We start from the raw sequence: 11,556 nt of genomic DNA on the forward strand, positions 1-11,556 counted from the left end.
CATTATTAAAGAAGCATTGTTACTATAAAATAGTAAAGAGTAAAAATTCGCTTTTTTCCTCATTTGTTTTTAGCCACGCCACTTTTGTCCCTTCACGGTCCTCGTAGCCTGCTCTTGTCTAATAACAACCCTGCGGCAGCGGCGGCTCGTCTGTCAGATTCTTTAGTTGGAACTTGCTGGAGTCGTCGTCTTGCGCCGATGTTAACCTAATATTTGTACCTCAGTCCTGAACTGACACTACACGCTACACGATGGAGTATCTGTTCCAGGTGAAAATCGGCGCTCTGATCGGGTTGTTGCTCCTAACTCTTCTTTTTGGATTTATCCCCGCTCGGATCAAATGGTTCAGAGAGACAAATGGGACAGGTTGGTACACAATAACATGAAAAAGGAATGGCATAAGCAGCTGCTAATAGCAGCAGTATCTGTATTTGAGAGGGTAAAATATGTGACTGCTATAATCTGATTTTCAAATACCGAGATCTCACCAATCTCAGCTCAAAAGGCGGAAAGGGGGAACAAATTATTAATATTACTTGTTCTCTGTTAGTTGTGTCTCGATGTCACCAATGCCGAGCTAAACGGGAGAAGTTGCTCATTCCTGTAAGGTATTCCTGCCTCTTTTGGGATTTGCTGCCATTTACAGATAAAGGCGGAAACCTTAATTTGCAAGAAATGTAAACGAAGTTTAGTGTAGCTTCAGAAAAGCCCAGTTACAGGAGCTCAATGGTTTCACCGTTGTAGTTTCCAGTGGATCACATGATCACATATCACCTCCCTGATAATGTTTTAAGTGCTGCAGTTGATTTTTTTAGCCCGGTCCTGGAAACTGAACATGCGCAGCATAAGTGTTGAAAAACAGGGTGGGTCTCACACGTGGAGGGCAAGATAATGCTGTAGATATTTTAATGTCTACATTTTGACGGTTTATTTTTTCTAATATCACAGCAGTCATTTATGTCAGTCTAAAGGGTTAATCTGTCCAATCAAGTGAACCATCCTCTGACCTCTGGCTTCAGTCACCTGATAGCTGTGAAGGTTAAAACTCTGATGTCACATTTCTAGAACACAAAAGTGAAAATATGAATTTGAAAAAAATGTGTTATAGAGGTGAGTTAAGTTCGGCTTTCTTACAAGGAAGTGAAAGCATCAATTCTGGCTTATTGCTGCTGGAGTACTCTTTTGAGTCATCTTTGCGTGAGCGTGAACAGACATGTGTCACATGATTTTCCAACAATTCAAAGGGTGGAGGGAAATCCCGTGATTTAAAGTTGGACATGTACCATTAATCTTTCAGATTTAGGTTTAGGTTCTACTGAACGATCAGATGAAGCTGAAGGCTAGTAGTGATTTAACAAGAGCCCGGCCCCTCCTGTGTTCAAAAATGATGACATCATTGTCAGTGTTCTTTATTTGTAAACAGTATGTTTTAGTGACAGGTCATAGTTTATTAGATTCCCAGCAATACATTTTGCATACTAGTCAGTAGCATGGGCTTTTTATCTGTTATGTTCTAATAAAAGAAATCAACATATAAGCTAGTACAGCTAGGGGAGTAATACAGACTGCCATCTGGCCAGGCCTCTGTTGTGAAAGAAATTTGATCTCCATTGGGTTACCTGGTTATAGAAGGCTAAATAAACCAATAAAAAAGCCATTATATAGGACAAGGTTTTACTGCTGTGTTTGAGTTTGTGCTGAAACATAAAGCATGTTTTGTCTTCCTCTTTGCAGATGTTCATGGCATGGTTCTCAGTTTGATCAGCTGCTTTGCTGGTGGGGTTTTCCTGGCAGCATGTCTGCTCGACATCATTCCGGATTATCTGTCAGACATTGGCACAGTGCTGGATGCTCGGGAGGTGGAGGTATCTCGGAATAATGATTTAGACGAACTCGTAAAGGAAACAATATAATATAAGATAATATATCATATATTTACAATGCATTGATCTGTATTCCCAATTAATGTTATTTTTTTGCATGAACAACCTCAGATTTTCAGATTGTCACCTGTTCAAAGTATTTGTGGTCCAAAATTCAAACATATTTGCTCCACAGTCATGTGAAACCGCAAGATTGAAAGGCTGTTTGTTATAGCTCAAAATACTATTACTCCTATTAATGCTGATATTTTCTATTTCATCTATTTTCATCTTCTACAGTAGATATCCTGTCTACTATTTCCTTCCTGTGTTAAACATCTATTCACTAATTCTTGATTTTACCACATTGACCCCGCTAACTGTTGAATCTCTGTATCTGGTCTTAAAAAGACCTCCTTTCCCCTTCCAGAGTTCATCATAGCTGCCGGCTTCTTCATGGTCCTCATACTGGAGAAGATTGTCCAGAGCTTCCGGGAGATGAGAGGGGCTCGTGAGGAGAGGGCTCCCCTTTTGCATGACCATGGGCACGGCCACGGGCTAGCCACAGCCCGTGATCTGGAGAGCAGCGGCCACCACGTTCATGTAGACTTACAGGCTCACTCCTCCTTTCGTTCCTTCATGCTCTTCCTGTCTCTCTCACTCCATTCAGTTTTTGAGGGTCTTGCTATTGGCCTGCAAAGCACTGACTCGAAGGTAAGACAGACCAAATCACCTGACGGTAACTGTGATCGCGCACTCTTTTTTTTTTTTTTTTTCTTAATCCACACAAACTTTTAAAGGCTCGTAATCGCACCTCTCTCTTGCTACGTGTCAAACCCGTGTCAGCATTTATTTGGGAAAGTACTGCTCAGGTGAAGTTGGAGTCATGTTTGCAGAGCAAGTTTCAGTTCAGAGCTTCAGAAAACTTTGGCAGCAAAATGAGTCGGATTTATTTCTACTGATCGAATGACAGCACAAGCAGCTTTAGCAGAATTTCAGTCAGCATCTTTCATTCACATGAAAATTTGATGTGTGTGTTCAGCTGTACTTTACAACTGAGAACAATATATACAATACATAAAATGTAACTGTACTGTACAAAAGTCTTGAGTAAACCCCAGTTTCCTTATATGTTGCTCTGGTCTAGAGCAATAGCTCTCCAAGCTTTCTAACAGTTTTTCTGTTTCTTTGGACATTGGCTGCTTTTTCACCCATTTTCGGTCCACTCCCTGTACCTGACCATTTTCAGTACAATGTTTATTTTTTGTTAAGCCACTTAACACTGACATATGAATAGGGATGGGTATCGTTTAGGTTTTATCCGATACCGGTGCCAAATCGTTACTTTTGAAACGGTGCTCAAACGGTGCTCAAACGGTGCTCAAACCGGTGCTTAAAGAATGGAGAACACAAAATTGGTCCAAAAACCTCTCATGTTCAGCTGTTTTTTTGTAAAAAGATAACAATGTTAGCCTTTTCTGCAGCTATGGGGCATATATGGTATCACTCTTGGCTGGAAGCAGTGCTTAAACAATGGAAAAAACACAAACTTTGTCCTAAAACCTCTCATGTTTAACTGTTTTCCACTTTTTCTTTGGTCATTTTAGCCTTTTTGGCCAGGGTGAAGGGAGTTTCTGCCATCAAACAAGAGGACAGCCGCATGTAGCTATGATGATGTTTGCTAGTTCACCTTACATGCATTAATGTAATAACGTGGTTAGCCTACTCAACGTAAATTACACACGCACAACATTAAGCTACTCACGCAGAGAAGAACGGCTGCTGCTGCATCATCATCCGTCATCATTTCTGCTACACTGGCAGGGCTAGGGGCCAGGACTCTATTCTTCATGTTTTTGGGGGATGTTGCATAACAGGCAACCCACCCGCAGTAGATGTGTTCGGTGTGAGGTCTCGCAGCAAGCTATCATACGGCGCATTTCTTGGCTTTTTTAAAAAAACGCTATGCGTTGCCAGGTGTTTCATCGGATTTGAGGTGTCACCTCCTTTGACAGTATCACAGTATCAGCTTAAAGCACTTGTTGCAGGCTGCTGAGTTTGCATATTTTGCTGTGAAGTACAGCCAGACTTTTGACCGCTTTGCCTTGGACATTTTTAATCTGTAGCTCTGCTCTAACTGAACGTACGTACCTGGGCCCGCCTACTATCCTCGGAAACGTAAAATGATTGGCTAGAAGTCTATCACAGCTCAGGAAAAAAAAGCACCGAAATAAAGCACCGAAATAAAGCACCGAAATGGGCGCTGCTTTTCGGTCTGGTTACTACCGTTTATGTCAGCACCGGATACCGGTACCCATCCCTACATATGAATCATTCAAGCATAAACTTATCAAAGAACCAATTTTAATTGTATCTTTAGGCACTTTGTTACCAGCAGTCTGTTGTATAAACGTGTGATTTGTTGCCAAAGATAACACAGTTTGACATTATATTGTTTTTTTTCACCACCAAGGTGATTTCCAAAGAGCATTTCTCAGCAGGCTGTCTCCTTTATGCTTAAAAAAACCAACAACAAAACACACAACCAAAAGAGTAACGTTGGTTATATCACATATTGATGTTCTAGCTCCTTACAATTATATAAATACGTTGTATTTGTATGTATGTTTGGACGTTTCAGTAAGTCCCCAGGATGGCTTAAGACTTTTGCACACTACTCTACAAATATTGCTAGGGATGGGAATTGATTAGAATATATCGATTCGGTTCCTCATTGATTCTCGCTGGGTTGTTATTGGCTCCATTTTCAGAGTCACCGCCATTGCTAAGCTGCAAAAAGCAAATTACATTCACACAAATTTATTGCATGCTGTGGGTCAAATGTTTGTGCATGTTTGTTGAGGTATTCCCCCTCTTTCCTGTGATCAGTGTTGGAGTCGTGACTCACAGTCATTATTACACATACTACACAGAACACTTTTATTAAAAGTAATGGACTGCATTACTCAATTACTCCCAGGAAAAAATAATTTGTTGTACCACTCACTAATTTAATTCCATATTAAAATAGCTGAAACACTTATCGGAGCCCATTACAGCAGCTGTCATAAATTTGTGTTTTATAAAACGGCTTCTTCTCTGGCAGCTGGTGAATTTGTTAGAACTAAACACATAATAATTAAAACATGTCACAGAATAGATTCCTTTTAATCATTCCTGCTACCATTAAACTTCTATAATTTAGCCCCAGCCTTAGTACACCTAGTCTTCTACATGCTGTTGTTTGTTTCATTGTAATTACAGCTTTATAACACAAAGTAAATCTAAATATACGCAAAATGTCTTTATTTTTTCCAGGTACTGGAGATCTGCATCGCTATTCTTGTTCATAAGAGCATCATCGTGTTCAGCCTGTCTGTGAAGCTGGTCCAGAGCACAGTTCACCCACTGTGGGTTGCCGCTTACATCGTAGTGTTTGCCTTGATGTCTCCTTTAGGCATCGCCATCGGCATCGGTGTGATGGAGGCTCAGCTGACAGCCGGACCTCTGATCCAGGCCGTGCTGGAGGGGCTCGCTGCAGGCACGTTTGTTTACATCACTTTCCTGGAGATTCTCCCGCATGAGCTGAATTCCCCCGGGAATCAGCTCCTTAAGGTGATGTTCATCCTGTTCGGCTTCACCATCATGGCAGGTTTGACATTTTTGGGTTGAAACTGACATTTCGTTACTTTCGGCTGACATTGCCGTCAGGATATCCCTTGCATCTGTTGTACAGCTCCCACAGATTCACTTCACTTTGGTACACAGAGACAAACTTGAAGGAAGACGTAGCTTTGCTGCCACAGGGTTACACCTACTCCTGGAGTCGTTCATATCAAAGGAGCGTGACAACATTTGGCATTTTATTGATTTACGTTTTAACTTTTACAGTATTGCATATTGAAATACAGAGGACCAAGACATGAAGAATCAATGTTAACAAATGCTATAAAATACATCAAATAGTATTAAAAATAATTGTAGGCGAACTTGTTTCTAAAATGTGACACATCCTAATATTTCCGTTCTAATTTGCATCTGTATTTAACTTTGTGGTAATTCACCAATTTTTTTTATTTTAATGTACTTTTTCAAGAGTGCTTCCATATGGTTTCATATTTGTGTTTTATTTAACCCACCGCCCAACTAAATCATGTGTTGCCATTTATTTATTACATATTTTTAAGAGTTTTATGCATTTATGCTTAAACATGGATTTTCAAGGGAGAATTGGTACTGGGGGTTGTTGTGTAAGAGGGAAAATAAAACATAACAATAAATAAATATGAATATTTAAAAAATGAATGATTAGTTTATAATAAAACTGAAATATCACTGGTAAAAATTAAATTTAAAAAAAGATTATTAATACAAAGGTAAATAAATACAGATGCAAATTAAATTAAACCAGTCAAAGTTTGTCCAAAGCTGTGACTGGATTGTGTTTCTGTCGCATTTTATAAATGATATACATTTGTTTATTTATCATTTATTTGTATATCGGTTTTTGATTTGGGCACTTTTGGCCCTCCATAAAGATGAACTACTGAATGCAGTGCTGCATTTGTTGAATTCATCGCTGATGTTATTTTGAAATGCATGCTGAACGTTGCCTCTGAACTTTCAGGATATGCACATCACCACTGCAACAAAGGGGCAGTCTAGAAGTATGACCTCTTTTAATTCATTCAATCACTATGCCTGGTGCCTCCAGAGCTTTAATATTTATAAATCGCAAGGTCAGCGGAGAAGTTTGACAGTTACTTCTTTACGAAATGCACTGATTGTTTCTTTACTTTTGTTTCACGCATGTTGTTCTTTACAGTTGGCTCAGTTGGGTATTTGGGGTTTGTAAACTGGTTTTTCACTGACCCGGTCTTGTTTACTAAATGTTGTTTTTCCAGTGATTTTAGTAAGTTCTTACATATTGTTCTTAATACTCTTATTTTACTTCTTATTACTGAAAAGATGATGCATCACTACTATTTTAAAAAGGGTTGCAGGTCTAGTATAAAGTACCATATTTCAGCCTGCTTACACTCCAAGTACTGACTGTTATATTTAAGCAGTGAAGTATCGCTTGTGTAATCTTCTGACTCCACATACGTGCCAAAAGCAGGAAGTATAAATTTGATTGGCATGAAAAGGACACTGTCATCAAAAAAAGTGTTATAATGACATGACATGTCACATGCCTCGCCTTTTTTATTTTTATTTTTTAATGTCACCTTTGGTTAACCAAAGAAATAAAAGCCACTCCTTTTCTTTAGCACAACATCACCCAGTTTGCACTCTAACATATAAAAATCATTTGAAAACCTTGACTGTCTTTTTATAAGCAAACTACATGTATATTTTGTGCCTTATGGTCATTCTTCTCATGAGAAACACGACTGCTTTTTGTTAACCTTTTCAAAGTAAAAAGGAACTTTAAAAAATGAGTGCAAGTGCTGGTTCTTTCTTTGTTGTTGTTGTTGTTGTTGTTGTTGTTGTTTACAACGGAGCTTTCTCGTTGTCTCATCGTCTCATCGTCTACTTTCACTCACACATGATCTCACGCATGAACCCCAAATGTCATCATTCCCTGACTTCAAACCAAAAACTGCAAAATAAATAAGATATTTAAAGTAATGGAACTAACACACATACAGAGATTCCTTCATTTATGAGTGGGATGTGAAAAGAGGAAGAATTTTTAAAAGAGGAAGATCACAGAGAGGGTTCATGATTGCAGGGGTGTGGTATGGCTAAGGGCAAATGATGTCCTGTGGTGACCTCTAAAGGGAGCAGGTGAAAGAAAAACAAGTCCAATGTGAATATTTAACTTAACAAATTGGGTTTTTAAAATTTTGCGTGGTGTGTTTGGGGGTTTGATTGCATTTGGCAGCAGATTACTGGAGCCACATGGTGGGAGTGTTGATCCTCTGTCTTATAGCCTCATCCAAAATGGACAGCATACCAAACAGACAGAAATAAGAGACTTAAATCTAAGTTTTTAGGAATACCATTTAGTGATTACGTGTAGGCACACGAAGGCGACATTTCAAGAAGGTATTTTAACATTTGCAAACACGCTGGTCACCTCACTTAATTTTCTTTTTAAGTAGTAATTTAGTGTGGAACAACCAGGGTCTAAATCGGGGTGGGGAACTCCAGGCCGTGAGGGCCGGTGTCCTGCTCGTTTCAGATCTCACCCTGAGTCAACACACCTGAATCAAATGCTTAGTTCATTACCAGGCCTCTGGAGAACTACAAAACGTGTTGTGGAGATCATTTAGCCATTTGAATCAGCTGTGTTGGATCAAGGGCACGGTCTAAATAATAAAAACAGTGATATCGAAGTTGTATGCTGGCTGACTGAAGATCTTGAATAAATAATTTTACTTTTAGCATTTAATTTGTAGTACATCATCTTTAATTCCCATACACTGAATATATTTTACTTCTGTTGTCCACAATGTTAAAAGCATCCACTTAGTATAGTGTAAGTCCCCTTTGCGCCCCCAAATGTTGGCAGTGCTCTACTACTTGCAGTGTCGTGTGGTGCACTGTCAGGGAGTGGCAGCTATGTTTTGAGGGTCTACAAAGTAAAATCCACATGAATGCCAGGAGAACCCTGCACTGTAAAAGGATGCACAGTACACTTCGCACTTCAGAGGTGATCAGAGTGCACTGAAACAGTAAAACAGCTCGAAATTCTTCTTTATTAGATTTGTGGTCACAGAGTCCTGCTTGTTGGCTTGCAGGGTGACATAACTGACAGGAATTCCTTCGCATCTTTGAGCTTTACTCTAACCCAGAGACAAGAACAAAAAAAAAAACATAGCCACATCCGATGTGATACATGGAGGAGTGGTTAACCCCTGACTGCCTCTGTAAAGCAATAAGAGCTTATTCAAAAAAGCAGAAAGAAAATCACTAATGAGAGCCTCTGATAGACGAACAATGACACAGTAAGCCTGCCAGTTCTAGATCACAGAGGCCTCAGTGTGTGGAGGAAGGAGACCCGGCAGAGCATCAAGCTTTAGTGTGGGGTGGACGGTTTACCCATACCTCATTAACCTCCTTACAGTAATGCCATTGAATACTCCCATTTTGTCTCGCCGACATGCAGATTACATCCTAAGTACCTAAAATGCTCTCCTTTTTCATGCTGCGATGGCACAACTTGGTCTTAGGAAGAACAATGTCACAAACCACATAAAAAAACATGATTTGTTTTTTTTATAATTGCACAGAAAAGGTTTTTTTGAATGCACACCACATTTCAAAGATTGTTGCCATTTAAAAAAAGGAAAAAGATTTAGGTGATAAATGTCATATGACTCATCCAGCCATTAAAGAGACAGTCGATCATTGCTTCAACCTTATGTGATTAAAAAAACTGAATGTTTTACTAAAAAATATATATCGATTTCTGTGTATTTACGTCTTCCAACGAACTGATGCGTTCACATAAACTTGGTAATAATCCATTAAAAATGCATAAGAGCAGGCCAGTTATTGGAAACCGCTATGTTGCCCGCCATCTTGAATACAGTGGCCGATCTGGACATCTTGGTTCTGACTAATTACATTTTATGTATGTGAGCAGAAACTAGCATGTTTCTGCTCACATACATAAAAAGCATGTCAAATTGATATTGTCTCAATTTTGTTATTGTCAACAGCATAGAAGTGCGACCGTCTCCACTCTGAAAAGCTGACAACAAGCCAGCTGAAAAAAACCCAACAAGCACAGGTTATAAGCTAACATTACGCCAGCTATGTTTGCCTTGAGTGTCATAAGAACCTTTGACTCTGATACCGAACGAGCAGGGAGAGCTCAGAAAGCTCACTTTTAAGGAAACTGATCTTGATCTTCAACAAAATTCAACGGAATTGAATTCAAGTAGTTCCCTCCTTGTCCGTACTCAGCCTCTCGTTACATTCTGTTCCGTAGATTTTATGTCATCTCTCTTAAAGACAAAACAAGGGAAGAGAAAAAGAATGGGGAATAGAAACTAATGGCTGGCAGTATTAAAAAGCTTAAACGAAAGAAAAACAACCTTAAAACAGACACACATTTATGTTAATACACATAAACACGTATACATATACGTGTAAAGTCTGCATTCTCTCCTGCTTACACTTATGATCAATTAACAAATCACCTAGTTAGACTAATTACATTTTTAACCAATTCAACATCTATTTTAATGAGTTACTGCACTGGCATTTCATAAGTACACAAAAAACTGACACGAACCTCCAGCATGTTTTGACCAGGCAATGGCAGTTAGATGATTAAATATTAGGGGGTGCTCATGAACTCACAAATCATAATAAAGGGAACATAACAAATTTCATATCAAACATATGTCACAGCAACTACAAATGCTTAGTGGTATTAAGGTCACTCACGGTCAGCTAGACTGAACAACCAATAAAAGAAACTCTAAAAGAAATAAAGCAAAACATGGATTCTCACTTCCTGCAATTAGTGAGAGGAACTAAAAGAGAGGCCAGTTTGTCTGATATTGTGCAGTCATGGATAAGTAATCCATAATGTGGGACCCAAAACAAGTGATCCCCTCTGAGGAGGATTTCAAAGAATGTGCATAAAGGAATAGCTAATGGTCCTCTCGCTCATATGACATTTCCTCCTTTCATGTCACATGTGCTGGGTTAACAGCACATGTGACATGAAAGGTGGGATTTCTCCTACATCAGTGATAGTGAAATGCATATTTCATGAGAATGTGGAAATAAGTGCTAATAAGAACTGTTGTGGAAGGTTTGGTCCAGGGTACGGTGGCCATAAGGTGCAAAACAAAAAACACACCACTTTGTTTAATTCACGTGTTTTCTCAATGAAAGGGTTTCTTTTATTCTGATTTTGAGGGCAGCACAGTGGTCACCTCACAGCAAGAAGTTCCTAAGCTTGATTCCTAAAGCCAGGCCAGGCTCCAGCCCCTCCACAGCGCTGATTTAGATCAGCAGAAGAAAATGGATGGATGGCTCTTTTGTATATTTCTATGTACATCAAGAGCAAAAAAAGAAAAGAAGCCGAGTCATATACCTGTTCAATAAATCTTTTTTCATACAATTAAAATAAAAAATAAAATTTCACTTTTTAATTTCATTTAAAACAAATTCTATTCTTTGTCTTGCATGTTTCATTTTGGCACCATGGGACTCCATCCCAGCTCACGCTTTGCATCGCAGTTTGCATCATCTAGATTAGCCACCTGTCGTAATCCACTGTGTCATTTTAATCCTACTTTGAGTGTTTTTTCTTCCAGTAACTCCTCCCCTCGTGGTCCTCTCTGTCCCTGCTGTCTCCTCTGCCACTCGCTGTAGGTCTCTGATCCTGTCTGCTCGAGGTAAGGCTGCTCAGCTCTAAATCAGTCGATAGACAGATAAACACAGACAAATAACATATGAGCACTTTGAGGATATATGTATCATATTTTGTGTAGTAACTAAAAATCACATTAAAAACAAAATATTTTTGCTTTGATGTCAATTGACAGAAACCTTGTTTTTTACTTTGATTAATACGTCTTTCATAGTTTAAATGAAGGATTTATGCATTTGTGCTAAGTTTCTTCTATTGTTTGCTGCACTGCAATCAGGTTTGAATTTTGCTCTCTAAAGAGCCTAAAACACTCACTGAAGAGAAACTTCAGCACCTGTGTCATGATTCTTGGTT

At 39.0% G+C, this 11,556-nt stretch overlaps 2 protein-coding genes across 2 annotated transcripts in view; both read left to right on the forward strand.

The window, feature by feature from the left end:
* The first annotated feature begins 114 nt into the window (after positions 1 to 114).
* On the forward strand, positions 115 to 6,159 carry slc39a1 (solute carrier family 39 member 1). The gene is made up of 4 exons (XM_005746831.1): positions 115 to 366; positions 1,735 to 1,865; positions 2,274 to 2,576; positions 5,181 to 6,159. The coding sequence occupies exons 1-4, from the start codon at positions 252 to 254 to the stop codon at positions 5,532 to 5,534; spliced, it is 903 nt and encodes a 300-aa protein (XP_005746888.1). The 5' UTR covers positions 115 to 251; the 3' UTR covers positions 5,535 to 6,159.
* Positions 6,160 to 11,158: 4,999 nt separating this feature from the next.
* The window catches only part of LOC102203585 (retinaldehyde-binding protein 1-like), a 6,483-nt gene continuing 6,085 nt past the window's right edge, over positions 11,159 to 11,556 (forward strand). The window contains exon 1 of the mRNA XM_005746832.1: positions 11,159 to 11,227. The gene's annotated coding sequence lies outside the window, so the exon portion shown is untranslated. The remainder of the gene's footprint in view (positions 11,228 to 11,556) is intronic.

This window comes from Pundamilia nyererei, unplaced genomic scaffold, assembly GCF_000239375.1.
Source record: "Pundamilia nyererei isolate P.nyererei 1_Seehausen unplaced genomic scaffold, PunNye1.0 scaffold00184, whole genome shotgun sequence".
Classification (NCBI taxonomy): domain Eukaryota; kingdom Metazoa; phylum Chordata; class Actinopteri; order Cichliformes; family Cichlidae; genus Pundamilia; species Pundamilia nyererei.